Consider the following 16,858-nt stretch of genomic DNA (forward strand, 5'->3'; position numbering starts at 1 on the left):
GCCATTGGTCGCCTCCCCTGCCCGTCAGGCCTGGGGTCCTGCCCACGACCGCGCCGCCTGGCTCCGCACTCCGGCGCCGTTCTTTTCCCACGGCTGGCACACTCCGACAACTTCTGATTGGCCCGGTCCGCCAGCCGGTCCTCCTGATTGGCGGGCGCGGCCCCCACGGGCGGGGCCGTAGCTTGTCGCAGCGGGCGCCGATTGGCCCCTGCCGCGCTCGTGTGGGCGGGGCTCTCCTGGCGGGCCCGCCCCTCTTTCTCCCCAGGCCGAAGCCTCGGGACGGCCCTGGAAGCCGGTGAGTGCCCGGGGTCCGCTGCCCGCCGGAGGCGGCGTAGCGGGACTGGGCCCGGGGAGGCTGGAGCCTAGGGGCTTCGGATAGGGGCCCCGAAGGCCGGCGCGGGCGGCGGGGGAGAAGCGGTGACGCGGCCACTCACCTTGGGCGCGCAGCGGGACGGCGGCGGGGGGGCGGGGCGGGCGTCTACGTCCCCCCCCCCCCACTCGATTTCTTACTGTGTGTAAGGCCGGATCGGGGTCTTCGCTGGAGACCCCGGGCCTATTCCACAGACGGGGAAACTGAGGCTCGCTTTGGGACCTTGGACGCTTTAATACCTGAGTCATCGCCTTCAGTCCTCCGCCTCCAGATAAGGTGTCTGTTCTCACGTGTAAAAATCGCAGACCAGGGGTCACGACTGGCAGAGACAAAAGGGTAGGGAAAGACATATTTGAGCACTAATGATGTACTCGGGCGCTTTTATTTTTACAGCTAAATAATTATATTAACTCGAGGTGGGTTATATTGTACCCATTTTACAGGGAGGGGAAAACTGAGGCTGGACGGAGACAGTGACTGCAGGGAGACAGGGTTGCGAATAACACTTTGGAGATCAACTGTGTGCTGGGTCCCTTAACCTTTTTAATCTCACAGTAGTCCCCTAAAGAAGGCTGTGGTCCTATGGTGTAGATGGGGAAGCAGGTTCGAGAGAGTTAAACAACGAGGAAGAGGAAATTGATCCCTTTGAGTACCCAGTACCCCAAATTCCTCTTTAGAATGACAGAACACGGTGTGAGCTTGAATCCCAGCTCTCCCTCTTACTGACCATGTGACCTTCAGCGCATTACTTCCGCTCTCCGTGCCTCACTTTCCCCGTTGGACGGAGATGCTGATTGTCCCTATCATATTGTTGTTGTTGTTTTTTGACAGAGAGAGAGACAGACAGAGCACAAGCAGGGGGAGCAGCAGAGGGAGAGGGAGAAGCAAGCTCTCCCTTCAGCAGGGAGCCAGACCTGGCGTTTGACTCCAGGACCCTGGGATCATGACCTGAGCTGAAGGCAGATACCTAACAGCTGAGCCACCCAGGTGCCCCTCACATTGGTTTTTAAGATCATTCTATGAATTAAAACTCAGCTGTTCTAAGAGTAGAAAAACGTCGGCACAGAGTAGGTGCGCTTACCACTAACTTAGTCCTCATTCCACCCGTGGGAAGACTGAAGCTCCGGAGGCCAGAATAACATTTTGTGGTCTTCTTTGGTACTCCTAGTACTCTCTGTGGAATGTGTTGTCCCATTTCCGGGATTGGGGAAACTGAGGCTCAGAAAGATCAAATGATGTCGTGAGGCACTGCTTGTTTAAGCACTGGGCTGGGGGCCTTTTCTCCCACATTATCTTATTCATTTCTTTGGCCGCAATTCACGCAGAGGGAAGCTGAGGCCCAGAAAGCTTGAGCGGGATTCGAACCCCGGAGTCCTCAGCCCTCTCAGCCGCGCGGGTCCTTGATTTTTGCCTGCCAGGAGCAGGAGGGGCCCCTGGTGCTGCCGCTGCCGCCGCTGTGACCCACCTGGCAACAGACTCATCTCCGCTTCCCCCCATCCCCCAGTGAAGGGCCTTGCAGCTCCAGGACCCGCCCCCTTCCCCGAGCCGGGCAGGTGCTGGGTGACATCAGAGCCGGGCTCCCTCCGGGTGACGCGACGTGGCCCCGCCCCGCGCTGGACCGCGGAGGTAGTCGCACCTGAGAGCTCAATCGGCCCGGGGATTCCCGTGCCCCCTCCCCATCTTCCCGATTCCCGCACCGGCCGGCGGCCCCAGGTAGCCCCGAGGATTCGCGAGTTGAGGGGGCGGCCACAGGGCTCTTGGGTCTCGGGGAAATGGGGGTTGGGCGCTCGGATTCCTGGATCTGAGGAGGAGAGTTGGGGGCCAGGAATCCCAGGTCTGAGTGAGGACAGCACTGGGAGCCTGGACTTCTAGGTCTTGAGGGACAAAGGCACTGGGCCCAGGACACTGGGTCTGGGGGCCCGGACTCCTGGTCTTGAGGAAGGGGGGGCTGGGGGGCCGGATTCCTGGGTCTGAGGGAGGAGGGGCTGGGGGCCCTGACTCCTGGGTCTGAGGGAGGAGGGGGTTGGGGGCCTGGACCCCTGGGTCTGAGGGAGGAGGGGCTGGGGGCCCAGATTTCCGGGTCTGGCTACCGAAGGGACTCTTGAATACCAGCACTAGGCTGAGGTCAGAGGGCTGGATGCCAAGGGCCCGGCCCCTGCCTCAGGGGCGGATCCCTGGCTCCTTTTCCTTTTCCAGCCCAGCAGCCTCTGCCCCTCCCAGGGCAGGTGAAAGCACCTGCCCTGGTGACAGTAATGAGCCCAGGCAGAGGTGTTCCTGCCGGCTAAGGAGGGTAGGGCTGCCGGAGGGGCTCAGCCATTTGGAGCCAAGGCCTGCGGGCCCTCCCCATCAGGGCTGATGTCAGTCCTCAGGGTTTGGATGTCCCATCATCCTCACCTCTAGCCCGGCTGCCGTGAGGTGAGGGGGCCCCCGGGCTCATGGGCCCAAGGGAGAAGGGACTGGGGGCCCAGACTCCTGGCTCTAGGGAGGGGAAGCGTAGGACTGGATGATTGCAAAAACTCCCAAACCTTTCCTGGTCAAAGGCCACAGGCTGGAGGGGGAAGTGGGTGGGGTGGGGTAGGGTGAGGGTAGGGGCAAAGTCCCAGGGATGGGGCTTGGCTCTGGGTGGATCAGGGCCACACTGGAGGCCGGGGGTTAGCCTTGGCAATTGGGAGCCTGGAGGGGGGGGGAGCACCCTGCTGCTTGAGGGCAGGAGCCATCCGTTTGAGGCCTGAGAGCACCAAGGGCTGCTGGTGCTGGGGCCTGTGTAAGGGGTCTGGGTGGAAGTGGGATGTGTGGTCTGGAGCCGAGTTTCCAGGTGGGAGAGGCTCTGAGAGAAAGCCAAGAGCCTGATGGGACCAGATGTGGGGATGCCTCAAGAGGAGCTGGGTGTTTGGAGGGACTTCTCCACGGGTGTGTTGGAGGTGGGGGGCCTGGAGGGCAGAGGCAGAAACATTGAGGTGGGGCAGACAACTATTTGGGTATTCCTGTGACTGGTGCGGATGTTTGAGGTGGAGGGAGAGAATAGAGGCAGACTTCTTCGGGAACAGGGCCCAGGGAAGGACAGGGAGGGCATTTTTCCTGACTGGTGCTTAGACTGCCCTGAAATTGCTGTGGGCTGTTCACTGCTGGTTTGTGGGCCCTTTGAGGGCGGGGAGGGGTCTAGCACATTCTGGCTCACCCAGTGTCTCCATTACAGCGCACAGGTCACACTGGGTTGTGGCCGGCTGAGACTAGAGCTAGATCACCCCCAGACCAGGAGCTCCTGAAGGCGGGGCCCCATCTGCAGCATCTCGGGGTCCCCAGACTCACCCCAGGCAGAGCCTGGCATCTGAACAGCCTCACGGAATGTTGAGTGAATGCAGGAGTAAATGAATGGGGCTGCTCTCCCCATCATAAAGAAAAGGAAGCGGGTTGCAGGGAAGGAAGGAACTGATAACTAAGGGAGATTTGAGTCTGTTCTGCAGTTGCGGGGTAGGCCGGAGGTGGTCGAGGAACCTGAGTGACAGAGATCAGATTGATGCCTTCCTAGGGCTCACATCTAAGAGGCTGAGGTCCTCATCATGACTCAGTCTGGCCCTCTTGGTCCCCGATCTTACTTCACCTACCACCTTCTCCCCCTTGTTTACTTGGCTCTAGCCACACTGGCTTCTCACAATGCCACAGACACACAGGCACCCTCCTGCCTCAGGGCCTTTGCACTGGCTCTTCTCCCAGCCTGGAATGCTTTAGCTCTCAACATTCCCATGGCTCACTCCCTTCATCTCCCTCAGGTCTTTATTCAAATACCACATCAGAGCGGCCTTCCCTGGCCATCCCAATTAAAACTGCAGTACCCCTCAATCCTAACATCCCCTGTTCCCTGCTTTCTTTTTCTCCTTGGCATTTATCACATTTAACATACTATATAATTTACTTATTTATCTTTTTATCTGTCTCCTGGGATTAGAGCATCACTACCCAATAAGAATATAATGCAAGGGGAGCCTGGGTGGCTCAGTCGTTAAGCGTCTGCCTTCGGCTTAGGTCATGATCTTAGGGTCCTGGGATCCAGCCCCGCATCGGGCTCCCTGCTCAGCGGGAAGCCTGCTTCTCCCTCTCCGACTCCCCCTGCTTGTGTTCCCTCTTTCGCTGTCTCTCTGTCAAATAAATAAAATCTTAAAAAAAAAAAGAATATAATGCAAGCCAAACGTGTAATTTAAAATGTTGTACTTGCCACATTAAAAATGGAAAAAACTCGGGGCACCTGGGTGGCTCAGTCATTGAGCGTCTGCCTTCAGCTCAGGTCATGATTCCAGGTCCTGGGATCGAGCCCCGCGTCGGGCTCCCTGCTCCGCGGGAAGCCTGCTTCTCCCTCTCCTACTCTCCCTGCTTGTGTTCCCTCTCTCTCTGTCTCTCTCTGTCAAATAAATAAATAAAATCTTTAAAAATAAATAAATAAATAAAAAATAAAAATGGAAAAAACTCAAAAGGAACAAGTATTGTTAGTTAATGATATATATTATTTAACCCAGTGTATTCAAAATAACTATCATTGCAATGTATCAATCATCAAACATAAAAAATACTGAGTTTTTTGTTGTACCAAGTCTTTGAAATCTGGCGTGTGTCTTGTACTTAGACCCCATCTCAGTTTGGATTCTCCGTTTCAAAAGCCCAGTAGCTGTATGTGGCAGCGGCTTCCATACTGGACAGCACTGGGCTGGAACACAAACGCCTTCTGTAGGCAGGGATCTGTTGCTCGCTTCTTCTTGGCCGTATGGCCAATGCCTTGAATGGTGCCTGACCCGGCCAGGCTTATTCGATAATTATTGAATGAATGAATGGAATGAGTAAAGGAGATCTGTGGGCCCATTTTGCAGATGTGTAAAAAGAGGTCTGGTGAAGAAAGGCAGTAGGGACTGCCTGGGGGGGGGGGTCTGGGCTGGGAACGGAGCCCCACCTGACCTCCAGCCTTCTCTCTCCTGCAGACCATGGCGGCGGTGACCTTGTCCGTGCCCCGGCGGAAGGCGGCCCCCAGGCCCGGCCCAGTGCCCGAGGCCGCCCAGTCGTACCTGTTCGCGCCCAGTGGGTCGGGCGTGGGTGGCTCGCCGGGGGGCGCCGGCACCTCGCCGCAGGTGGAGTGGACGGCTCGGCGCCTGGTGTGGGTGCCCTCGGAGCTGCACGGGTTCGAGGCGGCGGCGCTGCAGAACGAGGGCGAGGAGGAGGCCGAGGTGGAGCTGGCGGAGAGCGGGCGCAGGCTGCGGCTGCCGCGGGACCAGATCCAGCGCATGAACCCGCCCAAGTTCAGCAAGGCCGAGGACATGGCCGAGCTCACCTGCCTCAACGAGGCCTCCGTGCTGCACAATCTCCGCGAGCGGTACTACTCGGGCCTCATCTACGTGAGTGGCCGCCTGCCGGGAGGGCATGGCCCAGGGGGTGGGGAGCCGGGTGGCAGCCCCCAGCTTGAGTAGCGCGAGGCCATTTCTGCTCGGGATCCCGCGCCAAATTACAGATTATTGCCTAGCATGGCCTCAGACGCCACTGGGGGAGTCCCGGAATATTATACGGTAGATGCCCTGCGCCTTATTATTTTTCCTAAAGTGTAAAAAAAAATTCCAAGTTCTCAAATAGAACACATCAGAGGGTTTTGAGAAAGGGATATGGGTCTGTCATAACAATGAGTGACAGCCACCGAGTATGGAAAACTGCACGCCAGGCTCTGTCCTAAATTCCCTTCCATATATTAATTCACTTCCTCTCACTGTACACAAAGCAGAGCCTATTATTAGCTCCGTTTTACCGAAAAGGAAACTGAGGCCCGGAGAGATTTCATAACAGTAAACGCTGACATTTATTAAGCAAGCACTAGGCACTCTTAAATGTATTGTCTCAATACACTATCCCAATTATAAAGCATGTAGTCCCCATTTTACAGATTGAACAAACAGGGAGGCCCAGAAAGGTCAAGTTCCTTGACCAAGGTCACCCAGGCGGACCAGGCGGACCTGGGCCGGCCAGCTGCAGGCGCCATCCCTCCGCTGTGGCGCCTCTCAAGATGAAGATGGGATTGATGATTGTGAGGTTGATTCTGGTGGTCTCGTGTCTGTTGAGCGTCGAGTATCTCTCACATTATTTAATCTCTACAGCAAACAGGTGGAGTGGGGGGGCAGTGGTTCGTAAGCCCGTCTTTGTGAGTTAGAATCGCCTGGGGAATTTTTTGAAAGTATTAGCACCCGAGCCCCACCCTCCCCTGTTTAAATCAGGCTTCCCGGGGCTGTGACGTGGACAGTAGTATTTTTTAATAAGCTTCCAGGGTGGTTCTAATGGGCAGCCAGAGCGTTATTAGAGCAAACAGGATTAAAGAGATCGACAAAGAATGTCGACAATAGTAATGAAAAATAATAATAATGGTGGCTAGCAGATATTTATTGAGCACTTACCATGTGCCAAGTGCTGTTCTAAGTGCTGAGTGTGGGTTATCGGCGCACCTCTGGGCCGGGGACTGTTGTTATTACCTGATGTTCAGGAATGTCAAGCGACTTGGATCCCGGGTCACACAGATAGGAAGGAGTCGGGGCGGGATTTGAACCCAGGCAGCTGGGTCCCAGAATTGCACTCCAAATAGCAGCTTAGAGGGCTGGGGTCTCACCGCCTTGGCGCTGACCCCCCAACAAAATTCTTTAAAGACCTAGCGAACACCCTCAAAGGAAAAGTGCTGGTTTTATATTAAAAAAAAAAAGACAAAACTTTAATGGGAGTAATAAAAGAGCATTTAACTCAATGATGAGATATATCAAAATATAAAAATAAACAGAGTGGCCGCAATATCCACCCGTAAGCTCAAAATATTTTTATGAAGTCTGACTCCCATTTGGGAAGGAGGAGACCAAGGCTGGGAGGGCCAGTGGCTGGCTCAGGACCCCTCAGCTTGAGGCGGCAGTTGTGGGATTGGAATCGAGGGCTGTGTGACTCCGGATGGGGTTGGCAATGTTCTCCAGGCCGCACTGGCCCCTGCTGAGTCCTCGCTCACTTTTGCAAACCCTGGGAAAGAGGCCTTGGCCCAAGCCACTCCCCTGGATCTCACAAATGGAAGCGAGATGGAAGATTCCAGACTAGACGGGAAGCTAATTGGGCCTTAATAATAACCATTAGCACTCAGTGAGTGCCTGCTTTCTCTGTCGGGTGCTGTTCTAAACTTTCCAATGTGATCTTGCTGACCCCCTCCCTCCACACACAGCTACCAGGTAGGAATGATTATCACCTATTCCCTCACCTCGGAGAGGGGAAGCCATCGGCCCTGTGGTAGTTAACAGCTAACGTATTAAGCACGCGCAGTGTTCCAGGGCCCTTGCCGTGCCCCGTATGTGCAAGACGAACCTGTGGATGGTTCCCAGCCACCCTATGTGGAAGTGCTGTTCCTGACCCCGTTTGATGAGAAAGTAAGATCCAGAAAGCTCAGGGTGCTTGCTCCAGCTGCCTTCCAGAAGGTGTAGAGGTGTGATCAAGCTCCACCCTGCTTGTCTTCGGGCCGTGCTTCATAGATACTTGTTTGGCTGGCTGACTGGTGATGGGGGAGACAGCGTTGATCGGTGGGTATGGTGTCCAGGCCTCCAGAAACCCAGTTTCTGCCACTAATACGTTCTTTGGCCTGGAGTCCCTGAGGGTCTGGATGCTTTGGGCAGGAAGGGAACCCGTCTGTTGAGCACACACCATGCTCACAATCTTTCTAGGTGGTCAGGGTTAAAAGCCCATTTTCCGGGGCTGGGGATTGAGGCTCAGGAGGGCAAATCCCTTGTGCGAGTCACACACAACTGGAAACTCAGGATGACACAGCTTCGAAGTCTGAGCGAGCTCTTAGCTCCCAGGTGGGATGGGTAACAGGAGAGTCTCGGGACCCACAGCTGGAGTGCCTTTTATGGGCCCCGCCTTGGGCTGGCTGGTTTTTATTCATTATCTCCCTTAATCCCCACAGCCTCTGTAATGAGGTGGGGAGGAAACTGAGACTGGAGAGAGTCACTGGGCTGGACGGCTTCAGAGCCCCGGGGGCTGGGCAGCTGCATCAGACCCTTCCAACTCGGTGTCCCCCGCTCTGCCCCCTCGACTCAGGTGTCCCTAACCCTCTCTACGCGCACAGCCTCTGCCCTTTGCTCCCTGGCCTTGGCAGCCAGCTCAGGTTGCCATGGGGGGGGGGGTGTCGTCCTGGCAACAAGGTGTGGCTGGCAGGAGGGGGCTGAGGTGGGAGGGTGGCATGGGGAGTGGGTTCCTCCGCCAGGCAGGAGTGGGGGCCGGGGCGCCAGCAGCCATGAGATACCCTCCCAGGGAATGTGGTCCGGCTGCCCCGCCCTCTGCCAGGGGAGCTCCCGGGAGCAGCTCTTTAAGGCAGCGAGGGCAGACACCCAGCAAACCGGTTGTTCGGCTCTCGGCTGGCCACCCACCCTCCCACCGTTAAAGGATTGGCACCTGGGAGCGGGGCAGCCCGTGGTGGCCACACCCTGCTCAGCTTGAGAAGCGCAAGCTGTCTGGGGAGCTTAAAGCAATCCTACTACTAACCCACTAAGGAGCTGGCCCGCTGGCCGAATAGCTAAGTGGTTTAATCGTTAATCAGCGAGGCCACTAAGCACCTACCTCTCCGGCTCATTTCGAGAGCCAATTCCGGCTAGTGTATCCCGTGAGGTCTCTGGGTTGGTTTAGTGGGGTGACCAGCTAGCTCTCTAGCAAGCCTCTCTATGGCTGGAGTGCCTCTGTTGTCAGCTGAACCCCGGGCCCATCGGGGGTCAGCACGAATTCAGGGAGTCCGTGAACTTGGATGCAAGAAAAATTGCATCTTTATTTTCACGTACCTCGATCCTGAACTTTAGCATTTCCTCCCGTAAGCGTGTAAGCCCACCCGTGAGTCTGTTTTCAGTAGAAACCACAGACTTGGTACTGTCACGTTTCAGCGGCAGATACTGTGATACCTTCTGAGGATGTATGTTCAAACAAAAACATACAAATCTAACTGTTCCTCTTCTTTCAATGCAAACAGTCCTCACCTTGTGTTCTTTCTTCGAGAATGCTTTGGAGATAATTCCGTATCCATACACAAGTATCATAGCGATCCGTTTTAAGAACATACATGCAGGTCATTTCCAGACTTCTGCCATTATAAAGAGTGCTGCAGCAGATGAGCTCGCACATGGTCATTTTATGTGTGTGCGAATCCAGGTGGTAGTGGGCTGTGACCCAAGTCTGGCTGGCTGCAAAGGCCACATTCTCTCTCAGGGTGAATCCTAATCCATACAGCACCTTTGTGCAGTATGGAAAGATTCTCTTCCACCTTCAGCCTGAAAGTCTTTGTCACAAATGGTCAAATCTACATTGTCATGATCTGAATGGCAGCCCCTTTGATGGCCATCCTTGTGCAGTGCACAACCTGCCCAGCTGTACATGGCAGTCCATGCTGCCCTCTGGGCCTCAGACAGGCAGCTGAGGCCCTTTCCTTTCTTCCCACTGCAGACGTACTCTGGCCTTTTCTGTGTGGTCATCAATCCATATAAGCAGCTTCCCATCTATACGGAGGCCATTGTGGAGATGTACCGGGGCAAGAAACGCCATGAAGTGCCACCCCACGTGTATGCGGTGACAGAGGGGGCCTACCGAAGCATGCTCCAGGGTGAGTATGGGGCTGGGACTGCTGGACATGTCTCTTCAAGGTGGGGGGGCTATTCTGGGAGTCAGGATAAGATGACAGATCAAGAATTTCAGACTTTGAGGCTTCTTCATGGGGTAGGAGGAAGCACAAGTGGAGGGCTGAGTGGACGAGTTCTGGATCCTACCAGACAGGCCCCTTTTTATTTCTCTCTATGCTCACCCCTTCTCTCAACAGTATCGTCTGGGAGCCAACTGATGCCAGGCTTCTGCAAAATTTTCTCTTGAGACAGTGATTCTTAGTGTTCATTCAACATTTATGTTGTTACATGATCCACGTTGTCACGGAATTAATGTCAGTCCCTTGGATGGTGGACAGTGTGGGGTCACCGTGTACAGTTGGGCAGGTTGTACAAGGATGTCCAGGCAAAATGACATAATTCGCATGTACTATACATAATGTAATCATAAATTATTACGTATCTATTTTAATATTTGGTTTATATTGAATGCATATTAAATATTTAAAAATTTGTCTTACTGTCATGACATATGGTATGCGGCAATATATTTATATGGCATGTATTATACTTATATCACATATCATATGCTATAGTTCTATTGTGGGTTATAATGATGCATTTATAATGCATACTGTGATGGTTCTCAGAGTGTGGTGAGCATCAGCGTCACCTGGAAACTTGTCAGAAATGCAAACTTGGGCCCCACTCCAGACGTGCTAAGTCCGAGAAACTCTGGGAGCTTCACAAGATCCCTGGGCTCCCTCTGGGGATCCTGACACTGGCGCCAAGTTTGAGAACCACTGGTATAATATCCAATATATCAAATACCTGCATTATGCAGTAGAACACGTTTATAGGCAATGTTTTTGTATTCACATTATAAATTTATATTTGATCATTGGTGACACTACTTTCCTTTGGTTATATAATCTGATTTGTTATATATTTATTTTTATAATACTTTTTAGCCATTATTATATATTGGTCATTATACCTTAGGAATAAATAAATAAATAAATAGACAAACAATAAAGCAGGGGTGAGTAGCTACTTTGTGCCGAGCACTTTTCATGGATTGACCTATTTAACCCCATAATGAGCAACCCCATAAAGTAAGTGTGCTCATTATCCCTGGTTTCCAGCTGGGGAAACTGAGGCACAGAGCACGCCATCATTGCCTACAGTCCCAGTGGTGGGTGGGTGGCTGAGATGGGTCTTGGACCCAGGGCTCCCAACCTCTGCCTCCCTGTATGTAGGTCACACTGTGTGTCACATCCTCACCCTGGGCTGGGTGTTGTGGGTTCTGCTGTGTGACTCAGCTCGTTCTCATACCCCACCCAACTCAGCCTCTTGCTCTCTGTGTGACCCTAGCAGAACAGCTGTCCCTCTCTGAGTCTCTTTCCTCACGTGTAAAATGGAGACAATAAACCTCAGCTGAACAGAATACGATTCATCCAACCAACTACAATTTGAGCCCCTACCGTGTGCACCACTTTGTGCTGGGCGTGAGAGATTCAAAGACACAAGAGCGAGATCCCGGACCCCAGGGTTCAGCCCCTGATAGAAAACAGGCCACAAAACAGCATTATGTACTAACTAGTACATAAAAACTTTTTCGGACATTCTCTCTGAGTTCTGACTACAGCCCTGTGAGGTAAGGGCTGTTTGAGCCCTGTTTTTGAGATGGGGAAACTGAGACACGGAGCATCTCAGAGACCGGCCCAAGGTCACACAGCAAGGCAGAGGGGAGGCTGGGTCTTGAACCCACATCCATATGGCTTCCAAACCAGGCTGAATGCAGCTCTCCCTTTGGCTTAAAACCACCTACCTGGAGACCTCCTGCCCCATTTAAAAACTATCTTGATTTTTAAAAAGATTTATTTATTTATTTGAGGGGGGAGGGGGAAGGGCAGAGGGAGAGAGAGAATCTCAAGCAGACTCGCTGCTGAGCACGGAGCCCGACATGGGGCTCGATTTCACAACCCTGAATTCATGACCTGAGCCGAAATCAAGAATCGCACGCTTAACCAACTGAGCCACCTATGTGCCCCCAAAACTATCCAGATCTTTTAATCATGACCTCCAAACCTGTCTGCACAATCTCCAGCTCTGCCCTGTCCCCCAGCTTCTCTGGCCTCCTTTCTGTCTCTCAGACATCTCCAACTTGGTCTCACCACAGGGCCTTTGCACTGGCTGTGTCCTCTGCCTGGAACGCTCTTTCTCTACTTCCTCATCCTTTAAGGCTGAGCTGAAACATCACCCCTTCTGGGAAGCCTTCCTGGCCCTCCACCCCTCAGTCTTCTTGTTATGTTACACCAGGGCTTCTTAATCCTGGCTCTATTGGCATTTGGGGCTGGAGGATTCTTTATACAGGGCGTCCCATGCATTGTAGGATGTTCAGCAGCATTCCTGAGCTCTACTCAGTAGACCCTTGTAGGACCTTCTGGTTGCAACAACCAAACCGAAAATGTCACTGCCAACTGTCACATCATCTTCGGTTTTACTTTATGTGCTTTTCGTCCCCCAACTCAAGCAGAAGCTCCGTGAAGGCAGGGGCTTTGCCAGTTCCCATCGTTGTAGGTGCCTGGTGCTTAGTAGGTAATCAGTCGTATCAGACGCAGGGTGAGCACTGGGGGAGACGGTGGGAACCACGCTGTGCTCTCTGCTCGGCAGAGATCCACCCACGGGCCACCAGTCACCATCACTACTGTATTGTGACCTGCTTTATGCCAACGGCTGAGCCTTGGGGGCCCGGACCTTGCTCTCCTGTCTTTGCATCCCACACACCCAGTATGAGGTGGAGCACGGGAGGGGCTCGAATCGAAGTTTGTTGAATGCATTACATTCTGTTCAGTTGGGGTTTTTCCGCTCCATTTTACAGGTGAGGAAACAGGCTGAGAGAGGGACAGCTGCTTTGCTAGCATCACACGGCAAGCAAGAAGCTGGGGTGGGGTGGGGTGTTAGAATCCAAGAATGTCACACATCAAAACTCTTTTGGGGGGAGGGGAGCCTGGGTGACTCAGTCGGTTAAGCGGCTGCCTTCGGCTCAAGTCATGATCTCGGGGTGCTGGGATCGAGTCCCGTGTTGGGCTCCCTGCCCAGCAGGGGAGTCTGTTTCTCCCTTTCCCTCTGTCCTGCCCCCCACTCATGCTCTCTCTCAAATAAGTAGATAAAATCTTAAAAAAAAAAAAAAAAAAAACCTTTTGGGGGGCAAAAGACTTCCTTACCCCTTTGAAGAGGGTATGGTATAAGAGGTCAGGGTCCCACTCCAGAGACCCTCCAGGTGACATGTTGACCTCTGTCCCTTACAGATCGTGAAGATCAGTCCATTCTCTGCACGTGAGTAATCCTGAAGGACTTCCTGGAGGAGGCAGGGTCCTGGCTGGGTGTGGCTCTGCTTGGAATGGGCAGGTCTTACCTGGCATCATTGTCAACCCCTTTTGCTCTCCCCCTTTTGCCCGCCATAGCGGGGAATCTGGGGCTGGGAAGACAGAAAACACCAAGAAGGTCATCCAGTATCTCGCCCACGTGGCATCGTCACCAAAGGGCAGGAAGGAGCCAGGCGTACCGGTGAGTGCCCTGCCTCGGGACATACTCTGGACCCTGCCACCAGCAATGCCCCCTCCATCTGAGGCCCTGCTTTTCCCCATAACCCCCTCTCTCCCTTACGGAGGGCCATAATTGTGAGCCTTCTCTTGGCTGCCCCTGCCGCCTGCACACCCACTGTGTGCCCGAGACAGTGCTAGGAGTAGAGGCAGGACGGAAACGGAAAATCGGGGGCCAGCTCGTGGCTTCATTAGCCCTCAGAACAGCACCTGGTACACAGTAGGTGCTTATAGTCTTGAGCACCTACTGTGTGCTAGGCCTGAGGTAAGGACCTACGATTCCCAGTTTCCTTCACCAGTGAGCATCTATATAGTACCAGTCTCTCTGCTTACATGAACTCAGCACTCCAGTGTGTGGGTGTTGCTCTCGTGTATTAAAGACGAGAAACTGCAGGCACGGCTGGGGTGAGTCCGCTGTTGGAGGTCACACACCCAGGAAGGGCTAGAGGGGATTCAAACCCAGGCGATGTGGTTCCCCCAGGCCACCCTACTCCACATGCCCAATTTCCCCAGCCCCTCGTGTCTCCCCACCCTGCCCACCACCCAAGACCCGCCGGTTCACCTGTGTGTCTGTCCACGTTCCATGTGCCGCGTCCTGGTCTGTGTCCCGGTCCGTGTCTCGTGTCCCGTGACTTCCTCAGGCTGCCAGCACCTTGTCTTATGTGAGTAGCAGGGAATCACCTCGAATCATGCCACCCCTCACGCCTGACCCGGGTCAGCCCAACCCACGGTCTTCCCGGCAGAGAGGCCTCGGGGCACCGGTGGCCGCCGGGGAGCCACGCCGCTGCTTATGGTGGTCCCACTGTGTGCATGCCAGGCCCCGTGCTGTCATTTAGTGCCACCCTAGTGTGGAGCTCCCTGCTATTGCACACGGGGCTCCCCGCTGTTGTTTCTGGCAGCCGCATGCGTGCACACATCCAGAGCCCACGTTGCCACTTAGCTCAGTCCTGCTGTGTGGGTGCCCACTGGCCACAGACACCAAGATGAAGCTGTGAGACCGAATTGTCATTTACGGCTGACTTGCTGAGTGTGTGTAGATAGGACCCACAGACACACGGATTCACACGGCCCAGAGACCAACAGCGCCGTTATTGCAGGCCGCCTGCGTACACACAGCTCATGCTAGTGTCCGAGGGCTCACAGGAATTGATTTTTTTTTTTTTAAAGATTTTATTTATTTGAGAGAGAGACAGAGAGCATGAGCGGGGAGGGGAGGCAGAGGGAGAAGCAGGCTCCCCGCCGAGCAGGGAGCCCGATGCGGGGCTCCATCCCAGGACCCCAGGATCATGACCTGAGCCGAAGGCAGCCGCTTAACGACTGAGCTGCCCAGGCGCCCCTGGCTCACAGAAACTTAAAGAAATAGTTGATGCCCTCGAGAACCTCACTAGGAGGGGAGGGGGGTTGCTGTTAACTGAGCACCTACTATGCTCCTGGCTCTGACACTGAGATGGCTGGAGGGAAGTTCAGAGTAGGATCCCTTCCCTGGAGCCACCTGGTGGGGGAAGGAAGCTTCCATCTCTGGAATGCCTACTACGTGCCAGACAGTTTGAAGCACGTTATATGGACGGTATAGATTTTTTTTTTCTTAATTAATCCTGCAAGTAATCCATGAGTCCGTGTGTTTTACAACAGAAAAAGACAAAATGAAATTCCGCTTTTGTCCTCTCCGTGCCCCTTCCCTGGAGTGGCGTACCCTGTGGACAGTTTGGTGTGTATCCTCGTAGACCTTTCTCTAAATGCTTACAAACATGGGTCTATACCTGGAGAAGTGGGAGTCTTGTTTTGTGGTGTTTTTTTCTCTATTTTTTACTAATGGGATCACATTGTAGATATTGCTCTGCAGCAGGTTTTTGTTATGTTTTGGTTGCTTCCATTCCACAGAGTATCTCAGAGATGTTTCCTTGTTCCCTTCACAGTAAACTGAAGGGCAAGACCTGGGTGTGGGAGAGCAGGCCCACACGCAGACACACGGAGGCCCCTCACACACACGCGCCCAGCTGGTTATAGTACAGACCCCCGCCCCGGCCTGCTTGTCACTGATGGGCTCTCTCCCATGCCCTGTAGGGTGAGCTGGAGCGGCAGCTTCTCCAGGCCAACCCCATCCTGGAGGCCTTTGGCAATGCCAAGACCGTGAAGAATGACAACTCCTCCCGATTTGTGAGTGCTGGGGGAGAGCAGAGCCTGGCTGCTGGGAGCTGGGAGCTGGGAGCTTTGGGGGTGGTTAAGGGGAAGCAAGAAGTGGGGGCTGACTGAGGGAGGAGGGGCCTGGGGGCCTGGACTCCTGGGTCCGAGGGAAGAGGGACTGGGGGTCTGGGTTCCTGGGTCTGAGGGAGGAGGGGGCTGGGGGCCTGGACTCCTGTCTGAGGGAGGAGGGGCTGGGGGGCCCGGACTCCTGGGTCTGAGGGAGGAGGGGCTGGGGGGCCCGGACTCCTGGGTCTGAGGGAGGAGGGGGCTGTGGGCTGGACTCCTGGGTCTGAGGGAGGAGGGGCCGGGGGTCTGGACTCCTGGGTCTGAGGGAGGAGGGGGCTATGGGCCCAAGACTCCTGGGTCTGAGGGAGGAGGGGCTGGGGGTCTGCATCCTGAGGAAAGCAGTCAAAGGGGTCCGGACCTTGGATTCCCCAGGGAGCCCCTGGCTGGGACCTCACGATTGGGGTGGGGTTCAGATTGAGGGGGAGAGAAAGTCGAGAAGCAACACTAGCTCTGGGAGGGGTGAGTGTGGGTTACGCGTGCTCTTGAGGTCCCCGGTGGGGAAGAGGACCCTCAGCTAACTCCCGACCCTTCCTTCCCAGGGCAAATTCATCCGCATCAACTTCGACGTGGCTGGGTACATCGTGGGTGCCAACATCGAGACGTGTATCCTCACATAGCCCCAGGGGGCACCTGGTGGCCGAGGAGGGTGGCCCTTGGGATCTCACTGCTTCCAGGAAACAGGTGTTCACACACACGGGGAAGCCTGGCTCCCTGATGTTCAGAAACCGTGCCTCAGTTTCCCCCCCTGTGGAAGGGAAAGGAACCTGGGAGGGCATAGATGCAGCGCCCCCCAGTGGAGGGGGCGGCCCGACGGCCGTGGCTTTGCTGTGGGGCCGTGGCGCGGCTGTGGTTTACCACAGAGAGAGGATACAAAGCACAGGCCGCAGAGGGAACAGGCACGTGGGGCCAAGTGTGGGGGAGACCAGGGCCAGCTTCCAGAGTCCCCTCCCCGTGGAGTCACACAGGACGGGCAACGAGACGTGACAACACGTGTGAGACGTTGT

General features: G+C 54.7%; 1 protein-coding gene across 8 annotated transcripts in view; it reads left to right on the top strand.

Moving 5' to 3' along the window:
- Positions 1-249: 249 nt before the first annotated feature.
- The window catches only part of MYH14 (myosin heavy chain 14), an 88,855-nt gene continuing 72,246 nt past the window's right edge, over positions 250-16,858 (top strand). For 3 of the 8 annotated variants that reach the window (XM_036068131.2, XM_078062632.1, XM_078062633.1), the window contains exons 1-8: positions 1,977-2,083; positions 5,338-5,748; positions 9,845-10,001; positions 13,311-13,338; positions 13,467-13,569; positions 14,246-14,266; positions 15,669-15,761; positions 16,394-16,457. In XM_036068131.2, coding sequence (XP_035924024.2) covers positions 5,341-5,748; positions 9,845-10,001; positions 13,311-13,338; positions 13,467-13,569; positions 14,246-14,266; positions 15,669-15,761; positions 16,394-16,457 — 874 coding nt within the window. In that variant the 5' untranslated portion in view covers positions 1,977-2,083; positions 5,338-5,340. Of the gene's footprint in view, positions 296-526; positions 707-1,976; positions 2,084-2,662; positions 2,786-5,337; positions 5,749-9,844; positions 10,002-13,310; positions 13,339-13,466; positions 13,570-14,245; positions 14,267-15,668; positions 15,762-16,393; positions 16,458-16,858 lie in introns of those variants that run through there. The other 5 variants (XM_078062631.1, XM_078062634.1, XM_036068129.2 and 2 more) reach the window with 4 other exon arrangements.

The sequence above is a fragment of the Halichoerus grypus genome, chromosome 15 (genome assembly GCF_964656455.1).
Source record: "Halichoerus grypus chromosome 15, mHalGry1.hap1.1, whole genome shotgun sequence".
NCBI classification, from domain to species: Eukaryota; Metazoa; Chordata; class Mammalia; order Carnivora; family Phocidae; genus Halichoerus; species Halichoerus grypus.